Genomic DNA, 17,308 nt, shown 5'->3' with positions numbered 1-17,308 from the left:
AATGAAAATGACCTCAACCTACTTTAGAGGTCACAGAGGTCAACAACATTTTAATGGATTTGTTCTTGAGAACTAAAAGGAATGGATTCATAAGATTTGGCTGGTAGCTTTTTGGAATAGAGCTAACCAATTTGAGAAGGAAAATGACATTGACCTACTTACAAGATCACAGGGAAAAATATGTCAAGCAACTTCTGAAGAAGAATCAAAAAGCATAGAATCTTAAAATAATATTTTACTGGTAGTTTCAACAGATGGAGCCAACAAAGTTTGCGAGGGAAATATTTTTAGTGCAATATAATATTTAATGAGAATATTTTGCTATGACTGCTTAAATATTCAGGTGAGCGATACAGGCCCTCTTGGGCCTCTTGTTACATATATACCTGTTGACCACAGTATTTACAAACATACATAAACAAAATAAGATACACTGTATGAACGATTTAAAGTCAAATGACAACCAGAATATCGAACCAATTCTGAAAGTATATATCTTTTAACGAAAGTTTGCGTAGTTGATAATGACATGACCTGAAGCCAACGTCCAGTGTAGTACCCAAGTATATCCCCATTTGCCTCTGTGTGTGCAAAGTTTCCAGTCTTTAATTTCCTTTTCCTTTCACAGTTTTGTTTTTAACTTTACCATTACTGTACAGATCAGTAAACAATTACATGTCCGTATCTATGTTTCCTGCAGCATTAATGGTTTACATTGTTCATCACTTCATTAATGTTAAACGTAATTAAATACCAAGCAACAGTGAATATAAACAGTTGCATGTTTTGGCATGGGGAGGGAAGGAAGTACAGGAAGTATGTCAGTGACCTCTATACTTTAATAAGTGTACATCACAGTAAATAAAGAAATTGTTACTGGTGGAAGACAATGACTTTTTTGCAATGATTTTCCTTGGTTATCCTTCGGCTTACAGTTCTGGTTTATATGGAAGTAGGGGGTATTATTTAGCCTTTGGCTTAAAGTTTGAGTTTTGACTAGGGAGATTTTATCCCTGTGAAATAGTTCTACTCAGGAAAACTGTAAAATAAAAGCTCTAAAAATTAAACAATACAGAGGTAAAATAAAGCTATTGATGTACATGCATTATACATGTGTAAGGTCACGATTGATATAATTGATAATAATAATAATTCAAAGTTCTTATATACCGCTTTATCACAACCTAGTTCGTATGTCGTCTCAAAGCGGTTCACAAATTATTATCCGTGGTAATAGGGCCTTTTGCAACTAGCCATTTTGGCGCTCACAGCAAGCATTCAACAATTGTAGCACTGCCCAACCATGTACTCATTTACAGCTGGGTAGACTGGAACAAGCTGAGTAAAGTATCTTGCTCAAAGATACAACACAGTGCCGTGCCGTGCCGTGACTAGAACGTGCAACCTGTCGGTCACGAGCCTACCACTAGACAGCTACTGTGCCTCCGATATGATACTATTTCAGTATTGATAGTTATTGTCAATCAACATTTGCTGAAGATTTTAACTTGAGGCAAAAAATTGTCTGGTCACAAAATAGAATGAGTTACAGTGCCTGGGCCTCGACAGCCCGTTGTTGCCCATACTTCGTCAATTATTACAATCGTATGTATCAACCGGAGGAATACTTCTTATCGGTGATGAAATTTTCTAAATGCAATTGCCCATTTTAAAATTGTCATTTCTATAAGTATAACAAGAATTGATTTTGTTTTTGTTGTGTTTCAGCTCCAGAATGTTGGAATCAATGCATCCAATATTGGGTTCAGTACCCTCACCATGGAGTCAGACAAGTACATTTGTATCAGAGAGAAAGTTAGTGACACTGCCCAGGTTGTCATCATCGATATGAATGACTCAAGCAATCCCATTCGCCGTCCCATTTCGGCCGACTCTGCTATAATGAACCCTGCAAGCAAAGTCATCGCTCTCAAAGGTTTGTAAATTTTATTTCTCTTGAATTTTGAAAATTTCATGGTTAAGTTGCCTACTTGTTTTACTAAATTGTTTAAAATGATGGTCAGGCAGCACATTTAAGCCCTATAATTATCACTTTATTGAAAAAAAATGTAAAAAGAAATAATTTAAGGGAATTCAGTTTTTCTCAATTAAAAGTAAGAACATTTATTTAGTTTTTAAAAAAATCAACTCTTTCCATGAACAAAACAAATCCATTGCTTATAATTAGTTAGAATGCACCCTTGTGGGGTTCATGCAGTATTAAATCAGTTTGTTCGTTTCGGAAAAGTCAATGTGCCCATTAAATATTGTGGTGTGAAAAAAAACCCTCTGTTGCCAAAAAACCTGCAATGCCATGCATCATAAAAATGTTATAGATATAAAAATGACTTGCCCCAAAAAATTAGCAAATTTTTAGTTTTTGAATATCATCAAATTGATTGGTAAGGGTTGCTATGCAAATGACGTCATGACAGATGTCGCTATATGCTTTCGGAAGTCTTTGGTAGTGAAGTACAGAAAAGCATTTACTTCCGGTGACCTTATGGCTGAAAATTCATGTATGTCTGCGAAGGGTGGTTCAGTCAAGAAATGGTTTAGGATGAAGTCAGATAAAGCAAACAACAATAGGAGCAGCACAGAGTATAGGGTACAACATTCAGCAACAAAAGAAATAAGAAACACCAATATAATGTTATACAGCAGTTACGTTCCCTGAGGCACATGGGGATCTTGTACTGTGCCTTAGGGTTATATGCTTCCCATTCCTGTTGTTTGTTTGAGGTATTCTCCTTCCCATTCCTGTGGTTTGTTTGAGGTATTCTCCTTCCAATTCCTGTGGTTTGTTTGAGGTATTCTCCTTGACATTCCTGTGGTTTGTTTGAGGTATTCTCCTATATGAACATTTTCACTACAAGTTCCTCTAAGCATTGCCAGATATTGAGTTCATAGAGCTATGAACCTAATTGATCAGCGTCGTTTTGGAGCTTCTCCTAACATGAAACCACCGTTAGAATAAAACAAAAATTTGGTGGGGTAAGGCAGTTTGCTCTGACAATACAGACACTTCAATATTGAAAATGTAGTCAAAATAGGGTCAATAATACCTAAACATTTAGAATGTAAATATAAGGATTGAACAGTGTTTTTTCCAATATTCATGTCGGTATTAATGCTGATCGGCTACATACATCAGTCTTCATTGTAAACATGTAGACGATTGGCACTCAAACCATGAAATTGAAAAAATGCCATTCAATCCTGATTTAACTGTGATTTATTAAAGTTATCAAATAATTAACATTCACCTGAATGTTGATGACAAATTGATGTAACCCAGTCCTAATGAGTGAAGGATTGTATTAGGACAGAAATGCATGTTAACATTTTGAAGGTAGTGTATGTCTTTAATTTCTAATTCAGAGTACAGACATTAAAATAATATTTTGTTTTAATTCAAAAATCATTGAATATTAATTATGTATGAGAATTATGAATTTTCAACATTTTACCAGTACATTTGTCTGTCATGTTAATCATATCAACTGCTGTGTAGATATGACTATTTGTCTGTCATGTTAATCATATCAACTGCTGTGTAGATAGGACTTCTAATATGGAACGGTCTTACTTTTGTTTCAGCTGTTTGAGTTATTCTGTTAAAGACATACATTTTCTAACAAATGGTCTGTGGGATGGTATGGAAACTTACTATGAATCGTAGGAGATATATACTTATATGCTGTATTGATTTGTTAACTTTGCATGACTTTGATTCAACAGCTGGAAAAACTCTGCAAATCTTCAATATTGAGATGAAAAGCAAAATGAAGTCACATACCATGACAGATGATGTCATCTTTTGGAAATGGATTTCCGTAAACACCGTTGCCCTGGTAACAGAAACCTGTGTTTACCATTGGAGTATGGAAGGTATGTACATTGTGTCAAAGTCATCAAAACTTGTGATCTGGTGTCAGTAAATCTTAAAATGAAGTTTTCCCTATTCTTATTACAGTGGAATCTGTATTAAGCTGTATTAAGTGGTCGTTTAATCAAGTTTGATGACCAAATTTTGTACAGAATTACACAGCTGACTATATAACCAAACGACTCCTTATTCAGACAACTGTAAACAGACCACCGCCCCAAGCGCTCGTACAGGTAGTTTAAAACAACATCGTTCAACAGATCAGGTGAATTACTAATCAATAGTCGAAAGATAATTAGGCCTATGACAGTAAACAAACAACTAAGAGTGTTTGAGAAGAATTGTCATTTCACTCCGAACAAACGATTGACGGACTGTGTTTTAGGTAATTACCATGATTTAACTTACTTGTAACGAAAGATGTTGTTGAAATGATAGCAGTTCCTGTGTTGGTCCAACAGATGGGTTTACGTGTATTGTTTCTTTATTTAACGATGGAAACTGGAAAGAGAAAAGCAGACAGCATGTTGTCGAAAAACGGACCGGTATTATTGTCGTTAGTACTTTGGCGTTGAGAAGGTCAGGGATGTAATTAAAGGCTTTTAATACAGATGAGGAATTAGAAACGATATGAACAGGTTTCGGGCGCAGTTGCGCTGATATTTAATGTTAATTTCGCATGTGAGTGCTGTTGTGAACATCTCTTAATAGACCTGATTTCAAGAATGAAAACCCGCCAGTATACTTTATCCAATCAGATGGAGGATATCGTAGGGTTAAAGGTTATGCCTAGCAGGACACTCGCACAATCAAAATGGTTTTGCTCAACTGCGATTAATTTCAGTCTGTATTTCACTGCTAAATCAACAATATCAGAAGTTAAAAAAATGACTTTTTATTTGTTTCTGCACACCAATGAATTTGTTGTAAGTTTGGAAATTGGTTTTGTCAAATTTGCTCACTGAACTTGGTGAAAAGATTGTAAAGAAGCCCTTTGTCAAATGTGGTGACGGTCGCAAATTTGGAGTTACACAACTATTTCAACGACCGTTTGGTATATTTTCTTCAAACATGGTCGCTAAAATGTATGAATGTGATCGTTTAACATATTTTTGGGGCCGGTTTTGGGTGGTCACTGGTTGGTAAGACAGATGGTTGCTTAAATACAGTTAAATTACACAGTAAAAATGGTCGGGATGAATGAAAAGTGGTCGCATAAAACAGATGGTCGTTTAATACAGATGGTTGCTTGAGCAGATTCGACTGTACCTCTGTCTGTGTTTTTTTTTTTAACATAATATGACAGGATTTTAGTAGGGTGTCTTTTGTTTTAGGCGACTCGCAGCCTCAGAAGATCTTCGACAGACATACCAATCTTGCTGGATGTCAGATTATCAACTACAGGACAGATGCCAAGCAGCAGTGGTTACTTGTCATTGGCATTTCAGCACAGGTAACATATGTTTAGGTCAAATGATTTGTGACAGAGGTGATACAACATCCAGGACACCGGAGACCGGAGGGGGGGGGGGCATGTGTGACAGAGGTGAAACAGTATCTGGGACATGTCGGACTTGGTAGGGAATGGGATATGGCTGAGATGTATGTCTGCAGTCTATCCAAATTGGACGTGGTCGTGGAACCCTGACAGACTTGTGTTGTTAACTTATGTCCTGTAGTGGGCGTGGAACCTTGACAGACCGGTGTTGTTTACTTATGTCCTGTAATGGGCGTTGAACCTTGACAGTCCGGTTGTCAACTTCTTGACGCTGTGACAATCCAATATGCTACTAAACCTATCTCAACAAATGTGTCTGTTGTTATATTACCTTACCCTGATAGCATTTTCAAAATGTCAATAATGCTTTTTAAAATTTCCAAAACTAGAAGTATCTCTTTTAACTCTCAGATTTAAAAAAGAAGTAAAAATTTAGTTAGATCAGCATGTTTGTTCTAAAGTAATTACAGAGGAAAAGGCTACTGGAACACACAATGTCTAAAACATCACAAAGTCACGCAGCTTTTCTGCCAGATTGACTGGGTCACATGTTTTAAATCATATATGTGGTTTTCATTCTGCTTAATCCCTCCCTATGTGTACCGATACAGAGGAAAAGTTATTTATTTTTATCTCAGCATTGATCTATGTTGTCGGGAAAGAACAGGTTGAGTCAGGATTAACCCTACTCGCATGTATGTATACAAGAGGTAATGAAAACAAATAGGTGGACAGTTGTCTATGTATACATACAGTAATGAAGAACTTTTGCTATACACCTCAGTATAGAACTTGGCGATCTCCTGGTCAAATTAAAACTAATGTTTAGATATAATTATTCTATGACCTTTGGTAAAAGTTTACCAAGTGCAGACTAAATTTGAAATCTAGGATTATGTCAGTGCTAAGATTGGGACATGATGTCACTGGATAACCCTGCAGGTGTTATGGACTTAGACAGAGGTTTCAGTAATGTGAAGGAACGTGGACTGTAGGTCCCAGAAAGACAAGTTTTATTTGATGGCTTGATTCAGTTGTATATGTATCTGGTAGACATCTGCAGGCTTGAAGTGACCAAAATGATAACATATTAGTATTACATTGGTTGGTAACAGGGGATCAAAGGTCACGTATCAAATATTCTTACAGTGTAGGTCTTTGTTGTCTAGTGAGTTAACTTCTTTGAGAGATTAAAAATATCAATATGTAGATTTTCAGGAATTTTTAAGTATCGCCATAAAATGCTCTGCCTACTTCAGCTAAATGATAATGTCCATCAACGTTAAATCAGGCCAAATGAGTTTCAGCCCCAAAGAATGTGAACATGTGCATATCACTTGTCAAGATCTGTATTACAGGTAAGGCTGACCAGATGGCTCCTCATCCGTGATCTGTCATCCTTTTGTCCATCACATGTTCATGCTTTAACTGTTCTTGTTACTGTTGTTCCATAGAAAGAACTGGAGGGATCTTTCTCAAGTTTCACATGTAGGGATCAATGGTCCTTAAGGATTATGCACAACAATTAGGGATATTTTGTTTATATGTGGGAAAGTATTGGAGGATTCCAATGGTTCCTAATTATGTATATTGAATTTTGAGACTGATTAGAAAACGAAGATGGCATACATAGTGATGAAGGTGTGTTTTAGACAGAGCATACTTAGTGACGTTTTAGACGGAGCTTACATAGTTTTGGTCCTAACTGAAAATGTCCATTGGCAGTAAAAAAAATTACCTCAGTGTAGTGATAGTGGTGTTTTAGGCGGAGCGTGTTCCTGAGATTTCTTCCTCATGTATTGATAACACTTATTGACATTTTCAGACGGGGGCTGAAGCAGCAGTAAGTATAATGTCTGACACCGGGCTGCCACTCCCATTCACTTCACATTGTCAACTCCCCAGTCATATCAGGGTTGTCGCTCCACACCTAGACTTCTCATAACTTAAATAATATTTATTTTGAAATGCATGAAAAAGTTGCAAAATTTGTGAATGAAAATTGCACTATTATCAAATGAGTGTGTAATGTCTGTACATTTGTATGAATGCTTTTGCTTTCCTACAAACCTCAATAAAACATGTTTTCCACTCCTGCACTTCTATGGTGGCTAACGTATTTACTTACATTTGAACAAAGTTAACATAATTGAGTACTTCACAGCAATCCTAGTGGTGGGTCCATTGCTAGGTAAAGGTTGACAATGTGAGCATCAGTGGCGCCCCCTGTAGTGAGCATCAGTGGCGCCCCCTGTAGTCTAGTCATTCCTCCACACTATCAGACAGACACCCACTCATAGCTGTCATTGACATTACCCATTTTGCAGTTCTTAGTCTTATTAAATGTAGATGTTTTCCATCAAAACAAACCATGAAATGTATGTTCATTTGCCAAAAAATGGTTTAACACTGATCACACTCTAGAAAAAACTACAGGCTGTAAAAGAATGAAGGGATAACAGTAATAGGGAGTTTTATTACTGTTACAGAAATTAGAAAGTGTTCAGATGTTACTTAACTCTACCATGATGTGTATAGGGCCAAGCAAATGCTTTCAGACATTTTCCGGTCTGCCATGTAGCCTGCACTCTCACTACCATTGTATACCCAAATGTATGCATTTATATGCCCAGTCATTCCCATGCCACACATAAGTAACCCAAAATCTCTCTTCACTACACCGACGAAACACAGATCAGTTAGAAAGAAAGTTGGGATTGGTAAATTGTCTATGAGTACATTTTGGCCAGGGTGGAATATTGGCAAAGTACCTAGTTTAGAAAAGGCATAATTTTTTCAGTAGATATGCCTTGAATGTAGATAATTATCACAGTATTCCCTGTAAAAAATAACTTTCATGTTAGGATTTTCTAAGTTACGTAAGTAGCTTTTTTGTGTATCAGGATGATTTTTTTGGTCTAATTTGGAAAACCTAATTGCCATATATGATAATGGAAGAGAAATTAACCCCCTAAAAAGAACAGATGAAAGACGTCCGTTTACAATTTTCCCTGTAAGAGACATGTTTGTTTGTTATGCATGCCATTGTATCAACTGGGTGATCGTTGTAATGTGGTTTATGAACTGATTTTTTTTCATCCTGTTTTCAAAGGTACTTGTAATCCTGTTCTAAGTATCATTTTTACTGAGAAATATCACACATAATACAACTTTGCTATTACAAAATTACTCACATGTTCAAAGAGCAACATGTAAAATAGAAAATATGAAATTATTTTTCATGAAAATACAGCTGAAATTCCCTATGGAAAATATGTTATTTGACAGTAAATTATCATTTACACTTAAAAAGCAGTGGCTTACAAAACCTTTGTATCTAACAGTTCAGCACGCTGTGCTTAAAAATTGAAACTAACAGTCCAGAGGCCATGCTTTAAAGTTTGACGCTGCAAGTCCTGCAAGACTGCTCGTTATACACAGGTTCAGCTTTGGTGAAGGTTTTCCAGCTAGGGATATATTATTCTATCTTGACAGTTTTGGGAAAAACTTACAGAAATTGAATGCAACATTTTACTGTAAAAAGATAGCACAAGTTTTTAGACTGTGATAAATAATTCAGATTGAATTAGGGTGTGGCTGTATTTTAAGGTTTCATTTTGTTCTGTGGGAGACTTATCATCAAAGAGATATTTGTCTTTTCAGCAAAACCGTGTTGTGGGTGCAATGCAGCTGTATTCTGTTGAAAGAAAAGTCAGCCAGCCTATAGAGGGACATGCAGCAGCCTTTGCCACCTTCAAACTAGAAGGCAACTCCAACCCTTCCACACTATTCATGTTCGCTGTCAGAGGGGCACAAGGTGGAAAGGTAGGAAGTAATTTACTCTCATCATTAGAGGCACAAGGTGGAAAGGTAGGAAGTAATTTACTCTCATCAGTAGAGGTACAGGGGGGAAAGGTAGGAAGTAATTTACTCTCATCATTAGAGGCACAAGGTGGAAAGGTAGGAAGTAATTTACTCTCATCATTAGAGGTACAGGGGGGAAAGGTAGGAGGTAATTTACTCTCATCATTAGAGGTACTGGGGGGAAAGGTAGGAGGTAATTTACTCTCATCGTCATCATTAGAGGTACAGGGTTCTGTCATCATTTGAGGTACTGGCTGGAAATTGAGAGCCTGAATCATAGATATATTGTTTTTAAAAAAATCCATAATACATATATGTGAAGGGTATACCAAATAAGGCTATCTCGGATCATTTCTTTGCTTTTTAGCTTCATGTGATTGAGGTAGGCCAGCCACCTCAGGGAAACCAGCCTTTTACGAAGAAGGCAGTGGATGTTTTCTTCCCACCCGAAGCACAGAATGATTTCCCCGTTGCCATGCAGGTATGTGATCTCCCTGTTCTCTCCAGTTAAGTCCTGGACCGGTTCTCATTATTTTCTTTTAAAAGTCTATTCTTCACAAACAAATGATAAGTTATACAAAACCTGTAAGATTTTTTGTATTATATTCTATTTTTTGTTCACAATAAAGAAAATATACATGTGCAATTGCTATCTGATTTGAAATTTGTCATCCATTATGGCAGCAATTTTGAAACCTGTTTGGAATTAACTCTTATTTCAACTGAAGCGATTTTACTAAAACTTAGTTGGAATGACCTGCACATGGTCCTGACCAATTCTTGTTATTTGGAGCCAATTTGAAATCCAATAAGGCTGCTATGGCAGCCATTTTGAAAATTTATTTTGAATTTCAACTGATGAAATTTTGCTAAAACTGTTTTGGCATGATCACGTTATGTTCCTGACCTATTCTTGTTATTTTGGAACCATTTTGACAGCCAATATGGCCACCATGGTAGAGGTTAATGTATTTTGGTTTATTCTATTTGAAACTCAAATTCCTCAGGCTCAGGAGCTATTTTGCCAAATCTTTGTGGGAATAAACGTGTGGACTTGACTTGACCAGTTCTTGTTATATTGAAGCCGGTTGGAAATACAATAAAAGCTTTTTCAAATTTAAATTAAAATCCAACACAAGGTTTTTTTCCGAAATTAGTGGAAGTGATCAGCATGTGGTCCTGACCAATTGTTATCAGTTTGGGACCGATTTGAAGTCCTATATGAGCACCATGGCAGTCATCTTGGAAGTGTTTTTAAACTTTCAGTACGACAGCCATTTCAAAATCGATTTGGTGTATAAAGTCTTAATTCTTCTGAAGCAGTTTGTCAAAAATGGTTATCTTAGTGTGAACTCTTCAGGAAAGGAGATTCAATAAGGAAGCACTTCATTCTTTTGCCTAGGTGAGTCCCAAACACAGCGTAACTTTCCTCATCACAAAGTATGGCTACATCCATATGTATGACATTGAGACTGGTACCTGTATCTACATGAACCGCATCAGTGGCGACACCATCTTTGTCACTGCCCCTCACGAAGCTTCGTCAGGAATCATCGGGGTCAACAGAAAAGGACAGGTATGTAACTTTGATCATTTTTATTGTCGACTCATCTGTAAGGAACTCTGTCCCACTGTAGAGAAATCAGTGGAGAGTTCCGTGGTTGTTTTTGATACAGTAAGCACTCCTTAGTTTTGTATTTGATATAAACCAACTATGGTTAGAGCTACTGTAGTACGGTCAACGGTCCAGGGTTCAAATCCCAATCCAGCCCGGGCACATTTTCCCACAGAGTGTGGGTTTCTTTTCAGAAATGAGTTATTACTATGCTTGTTAACAAGTTTCCAATACTTGTTTGGTAATGGTATGGCGATCCTTTATTTATTTGAGGGAGCTGTTTTGACTCCCTTTCTATATATAACAATACTTCATATTGAAGCTCAACAATACTTCAAATATAGATATAAACATCTATATTAGTAGTCAAGGAATTCAGGAAAAATCAGAGTCATCATGCAAGTTTAAGCTTCCTTCTGATGCCATATAATTCTGACAGATAAATGACAAAGGTCTTGGGAAGATATATTTGTGTAACACACAGTGTGTAACAAGGGAAGTCACTGTATTAGTGATAGTTTATAAGGAAGTTTACTGTTGTGGGTATTGTCGGCGATTGATCGTTTATAAGGAAGTTTACTGTTGTGGGTATTGTGGGCGATGGATAGTTTATAAGGAAGTTTACTGTTGTGGGTATTGTCGGCGATTGATAGTTTATAAGGAAGTTTACTGTTGTAGGTATTGTCGGTGAGTGTGGAAGAAGATAACATTGTCCAATACTTGACAACCACACTGCAGAACCCTGACCTTGCTCTCAAGGTCGCATCCCGGGGCAACCTACCTGGTGCAGAAGATCTCTTTGTCCGTAAATTCAACAACCTCTTCCAGAGTGGCAACTATGCAGAGGCTGCCAAGGTAGCCGCAGGCGCCCCAAAGGTAACTAGCACAGCTGATGGTGTACTAAACATTGGTACCCAAAGGTAACCAGCACAGCTGATGGTGTACTAAACACTGGTACCCAAAGAACACCACTGTTCATAGGTTGATCAGGATATCCTACGAACATGGATTTAAAATTGTATCAATTATTTCTTTATTTTAGCTTAATGGAGACACACCAATCTATGATTAAGGGTTTTTGTTGCCAGGATTGTAGAAACTGATTCTGTGAAATCAATTTTCATTTTAGAGAAGCTTACCATATAACAAACATAAAATCATGAAAAATGATCACTTGGTAGTGTTTTTGTGTGTACCATCATTGAAAAAGCAAGCATTTACAATATTACCTGAATGTCATGGTCACTAAACTTATACTTTGATGTTCCGGTAGGGTATACTACGGACACCCCAGACCATACAGCGATTCCAGCAGGTGCCGGCAACCACAGGTCAAACTTCTCCACTCCTCCAGTATTTTGGAATCCTGCTAGACAAAGGTCAGCTCAACAAGTATGAATCTCTTGAGCTGTGCCGCCCAGTGTTACAGCAGGGTCGTAAACAGCTGCTGGAAAAGTGGCTGAAGGAAGAGAAGGTGGGTAGGCCATGCAGACAACCACATACTTGTCTGTCTGTACATGTGGGCCACCACATTAAAATAGTTAGTAATATCATGGTCGGTCAATGAGTCAACACATTAAAGGTTAGACTTCATTAGACATGGCTTTAAATACAATTTACATGGACCATAAATATAATTTAAAATAAACTATATTGGCAGACAGAATTCTCCAGGCATACAACATTCCAACTTCTATACCATGTCGGCCGACTTGGTATCTTTTTGCATGTGCGTCATCAGTAACAAAATGAAAATTACGAAAACAATTCCACACAACACTTACCTAGTTTGATAATTTTCTTGGGTGTATGCATTACAGATTGCCTTGTTGTGCAGACATGTCTAATTCACTTATGAATTTCAATATGCACTATCTCACAACCTCTCATTTCCTTTTGACTTTTAAGTGAAACTGAAGGTTGTTCAGAACTAAGGATTACTCACAGTACTATGCCTTGTATAACTCATAGCTGTTAGATGAAAAAATGCTGATATTAGTAGAGTTAAACTTTATGATATCTGTACATCTGAAATTGTATTTAAAATCCATCTTTAATTATTTATTTTAGGATTCACTACCTTATTTAATGAAAAATGCTGAAGGCCAAAAAATTGATTGTGTGAAATAAAGCCTGTTCACATTAAGGAAAAAAAGAATGTATAATATTAACCATTAAACAGCTCTTCCATTTTTGTGTTCAAGTTGGAATGTAGTGAAGAGCTCGGCGATCTAGTCAAGGCTACAGACCCAACGCTGGCTCTGTCTGTGTACCTCAGAGCAAACGTACCAAACAAAGTAAGTAACAGACCCAACGCTGGCTCTGTTTGTGTACCTCAGAGCAAACGTACCAAACAAAGTAAGTAACAGACCCAACACTGGCTCTGTCTGTGTACCTCAGAGCAAACGTACCAAACAAAGTAGGTTACAGACCCAACGCTGGCTCTGTTTGTGTACCTTGGAGCAACGTACCTAACAAAGTAGGTCTTGTTCATTACCAAACAAAATACCTGTTACGAAGTTCTCATATTTGTGTGTAACATTACTGTATAACTGTATGATTTTGGCTTTGTGTTTAAGATTTCTGTAAACTTTGGTGTCATGACATGAGTACAGCCAACTGACCTAAGTTCTCCACATCAGACTATAGAAGTGACACATGTAGTTCACCACATCAGACTATAGAAGTGACACATGTAGTTCACCACATCAGACTATAGAAGTGACACATGTAGTTCACCACATCAGACTATAGAAGTGACACATGTAGTTCACCACATCAGACTATAGAAGTGACACATGTAGTTCACCACATCAGACTATAGAAGTGACACATGTAGTTCACCACATCAGACTATAGAAGTGACACATGTAGTTCACCACATCAGACTATAGAAGTGACACATGTAGTTCACCACATCAGACTATAGAAGTGACACATGTAGTTCACCACATCAGACTATAGAAGTGACACATGTAGTTCACCACATCAGACTATAGAAGTGACACATGTAGTTCACCACATCAGACTATAGAAGTGACACATGTAGTTCACCACATCAGACTATAGAAGTGACACATGTAGTTCACCACATCAGACTATAGAAGTGACACATGTAGTTCACCACATCAGACTATAGAAGTGACACATGTAGTTCACCACATCAGACTATAGAAGTGACACATGTAGTTCACCACATCAGACTATAGAAGTGACACATGTAGTTCACCACATCAGACTATAGAAGTGACACATGTAGTTCACCACATCAGACTATAGAAGTGACACATGTAGTTCACCACATCAGACTATAGAAGTGACACATGTAGTTCACCACATCAGACTATAGAAGTGACACATGTAGTTCACCACATCAGACTATAGAAGTGACACATGTAGTTCACCACATCAGACTATAGAAGTGACACATGTAGTTCACCACATCAGACTATAGAAGTGACACATGTAGTTCACCACATCAGACTATAGAAGTGACACATGTAGTTCACCACATCAGACTATAGAAGTGACACATGTAGTTCACCACATCAGACTATAGAAGTGACACATGTAGTTCACCACATCAGACTATAGAAGTGACACATGTAGTTCACCACATCAGACTATAGAAGTGACACATGTAGTTCACCACATCAGACTATAGAAGTGACACATGTAGTTCACCACATCAGACTATAGAAGTGACACATGTAGTTCACCACATCAGACTATAGAAGTGACACATGTAGTTCACCACATCAGACTATAGAAGTGACACATGTAGTTCACCACATCAGACTATAGAAGTGACACATGTAGTTCACCACATCAGACTATAGAAGTGACACATGTAGTTCACCACATCAGACTATAGAAGTGACACATGTAGTTCACCACATCAGACTATAGAAGTGACACATGTAGTTCACCACATCAGACTATAGAAGTGACACATGTAGTTCACCACATCAGACTATAGAAGTGACACATGTAGTTCACCACATCAGACTATAGAAGTGACACATGTAGTTCACCACATCAGACTATAGAAGTGACACATGTAGTTCACCACATCAGACTATAGAAGTGACACATGTAGTTCACCACATCAGACTATAGAAGTGACACATGTAGTTCACCACATCAGACTATAGAAGTGACACATGTAGTTCACCACATCAGACTATAGAAGTGACACATGTAGTTCACCACATCAGACTATAGAAGTGACACATGTAGTTCACCACATCAGACTATAGAAGTGACACATGTAGTTCACCACATCAGACTATAGAAGTGACACATGTAGTTCACCACATCAGACTATAGAAGTGACACATGTAGTTCACCACATCAGACTATAGAAGTGACACATGTAGTTCACCACATCAGACTATAGAAGTGACACATGTAGTTCACCACATCAGACTATAGAAGTGACACATGTAGTTCACCACATCAGACTATAGAAGTGACACATGTAGTTCACCACATCAGACTATAGAAGTGACACATGTAGTTCACCACATCAGACTATAGAAGTGACACATGTAGTTCTCCACATCAGACTATAGAAGTGACACATGTAGTTCAACACATCAGACTATAGAAGTGACACGTGTATCAATCCACTGTTCAGGTTCTATTGTAATGGTTGTACAGTCTGTAACCAAGATACTAAAGCTTTGAATGAATCCTCCTTCATAATGTTTTTTTAAAATCAAATAAGTCTATTTATAGACTTCCAAATGTTTTTACAGGTAATCCAGTGTTTTGCAGAGACGGGACAATTCCAGAAAATTGTGTTGTATGCTAAAAAAGTGGGTTTCACCCCTGATTTTATATTCCTCCTGCGTAACATCATGAGGATGAACCCAGAGCAAGGCCTACAGTTCGCCCAGATGTTAGTACAAGATGATGAGCCACTAGCAGATCTTAACCAGGTAAACATCCAGCATAGAATATCCTACATCGTCAGGTTATCAGGTAAACTTTCCACTTCCCAGTAATAAAGATTATTACCAATTTAAAGTGTTTGGGCTGAAGTGTACAACAGTTCACTAGGTCTGCGTTCATTGCTATTTAAAATACACTCTAGGACTGTGTATTAAATGGCAATGATTAGGCCTAGCACTCATTTTATGAGTATCCATGGTTACCTTGACATGGCATGTAAGAAAACCATGCTGATTTCAATGAAAATATTACATCCGAAGGAAGTGGTTTGTTTTTAATCATTTAAACAATAGTTTCTCTTATGCATTGCAAGTTGATTTCCCCTGGGTCTCTGTTAAAAAAGTGTCAAAATCTGGGCAATCCGTCCAGACAGCAGTTGTCGTAATGAACTGACAAAAAGGCATGTGATTGTCATGTGATTGTAATCGTTAAAGCTCGGCAAAATATCATTACGATTATGGGGAAAATGTAACACAATTTTTTCATTGCGAAATCGGTAAATCATGCCTTTTTATATCTCTTCTTTCACTGTATTGACTAGTACAGTATTGTTAGCTAGGATGTAGTAAAATGCTACTTTTTAGCCCACCTGCCCGAAGGGCAAGTGAGCTTATGCCATGGCGCAGCGTCCGTCCGTCTGTCCGTCAACTTTTCCTTTAAAACGCTACTTGTCCTTAACGGCCCAGTAGATTTGGACTAAATTTGGTCTGTAGCATCCTTAGACCAAGGGGACTCAATTTTGTATAAATGGTGGGTCTGGCCCCCCTGGGGGCTGAGGGGCGGGGCCCAATAGGGGAAATATAGCAAATTCTTTAAAATCCTTCTTCTGTAGGAATGAAAGGATTTGTTCCATATTTGGTGTGGTGCATCCTTTGGTAAAGGAGAACCAATTTTGTATAAACGTTGGGTGTGGCCCAATAGGGGAAATATAGGTAAAACCTTTATAATCCTTCTTCTACCATAGGGATTAAGGGATATTATCCTAATTTAGTCTGGAGCATCCTTAGGCAAAAGGGACTCAATTTTGTATAAACAGTGTGTCTTGACCCCTCTGGAGGCAGAGAGGCGGGGCCCAATAGGGGAAACATAGGTATAACCTTTAAAATCCTTCTTTTACCATATTGAATAAGGGATTTTATCCTAATTTAGTCTGGAGCATCAAGGGGACTCAATTTTGTATAAGCATGCAGTGGGTGTGGTCTCCCAAGGGGCAGAAGGGCGGGGCCCAATAGGAGAAATAGAGGTAAAACCTTTAAAATCCTTCTTCGACCATCAGGATTATGCGATTTTTTCCTTGTTTAGTCTGGAGCATCCTTGGGTCAAGGGGACTCAATTTTGTATAATTGGTTGGTATGACCCCCCTTAGTTGCATATAGGGGTGGGGCTCTGTTTGAAGTTTGTTCTCGCTATATCTCAAGTACTGGATGGATCTTTCTGAAATTTCATATTTACTTACAGCACCTACTTCATACCAATTATTTTAAAC

The 17,308-nt window shown here is 37.7% G+C and overlaps 1 protein-coding gene across 2 annotated transcripts in view; it reads left to right on the top strand.

The window, feature by feature from the left end:
- LOC110451010 (clathrin heavy chain 1) overlaps nt 1-17,308 on the top strand; it is a 51,578-nt gene that overhangs the window by 7,180 nt on the left and 27,090 nt on the right. The window contains exons 2-12 of one of the 2 annotated variants that reach the window (XM_021498836.1): nt 1,729-1,936; nt 3,742-3,891; nt 5,224-5,342; nt 7,213-7,230; nt 9,051-9,212; nt 9,619-9,732; nt 10,654-10,827; nt 11,545-11,742; nt 12,140-12,340; nt 13,071-13,163; nt 15,627-15,809. In XM_021498836.1, the coding sequence (XP_021354511.1) occupies nt 1,729-1,936; nt 3,742-3,891; nt 5,224-5,342; nt 7,213-7,230; nt 9,051-9,212; nt 9,619-9,732; nt 10,654-10,827; nt 11,545-11,742; nt 12,140-12,340; nt 13,071-13,163; nt 15,627-15,809 (1,620 nt within the window). The remainder of the gene's footprint in view (nt 1-1,728; nt 1,937-3,741; nt 3,892-5,223; nt 5,343-7,212; nt 7,231-9,050; nt 9,213-9,618; nt 9,733-10,653; nt 10,828-11,544; nt 11,743-12,139; nt 12,341-13,070; nt 13,164-15,626; nt 15,810-17,308) is intronic. The other variant, XM_021498837.1, reaches the window with a different exon arrangement.

This window comes from Mizuhopecten yessoensis, unplaced genomic scaffold (assembly GCF_002113885.1).
Source record: "Mizuhopecten yessoensis strain PY_sf001 unplaced genomic scaffold, ASM211388v2 scaffold5691, whole genome shotgun sequence".
Lineage (NCBI taxonomy): Eukaryota > Metazoa > Mollusca > Bivalvia > Pectinida > Pectinidae > Mizuhopecten > Mizuhopecten yessoensis.
Note: the sequence above shows the minus strand (reverse complement) of the source record. Positions and strands in the feature narration are given on the sequence as shown.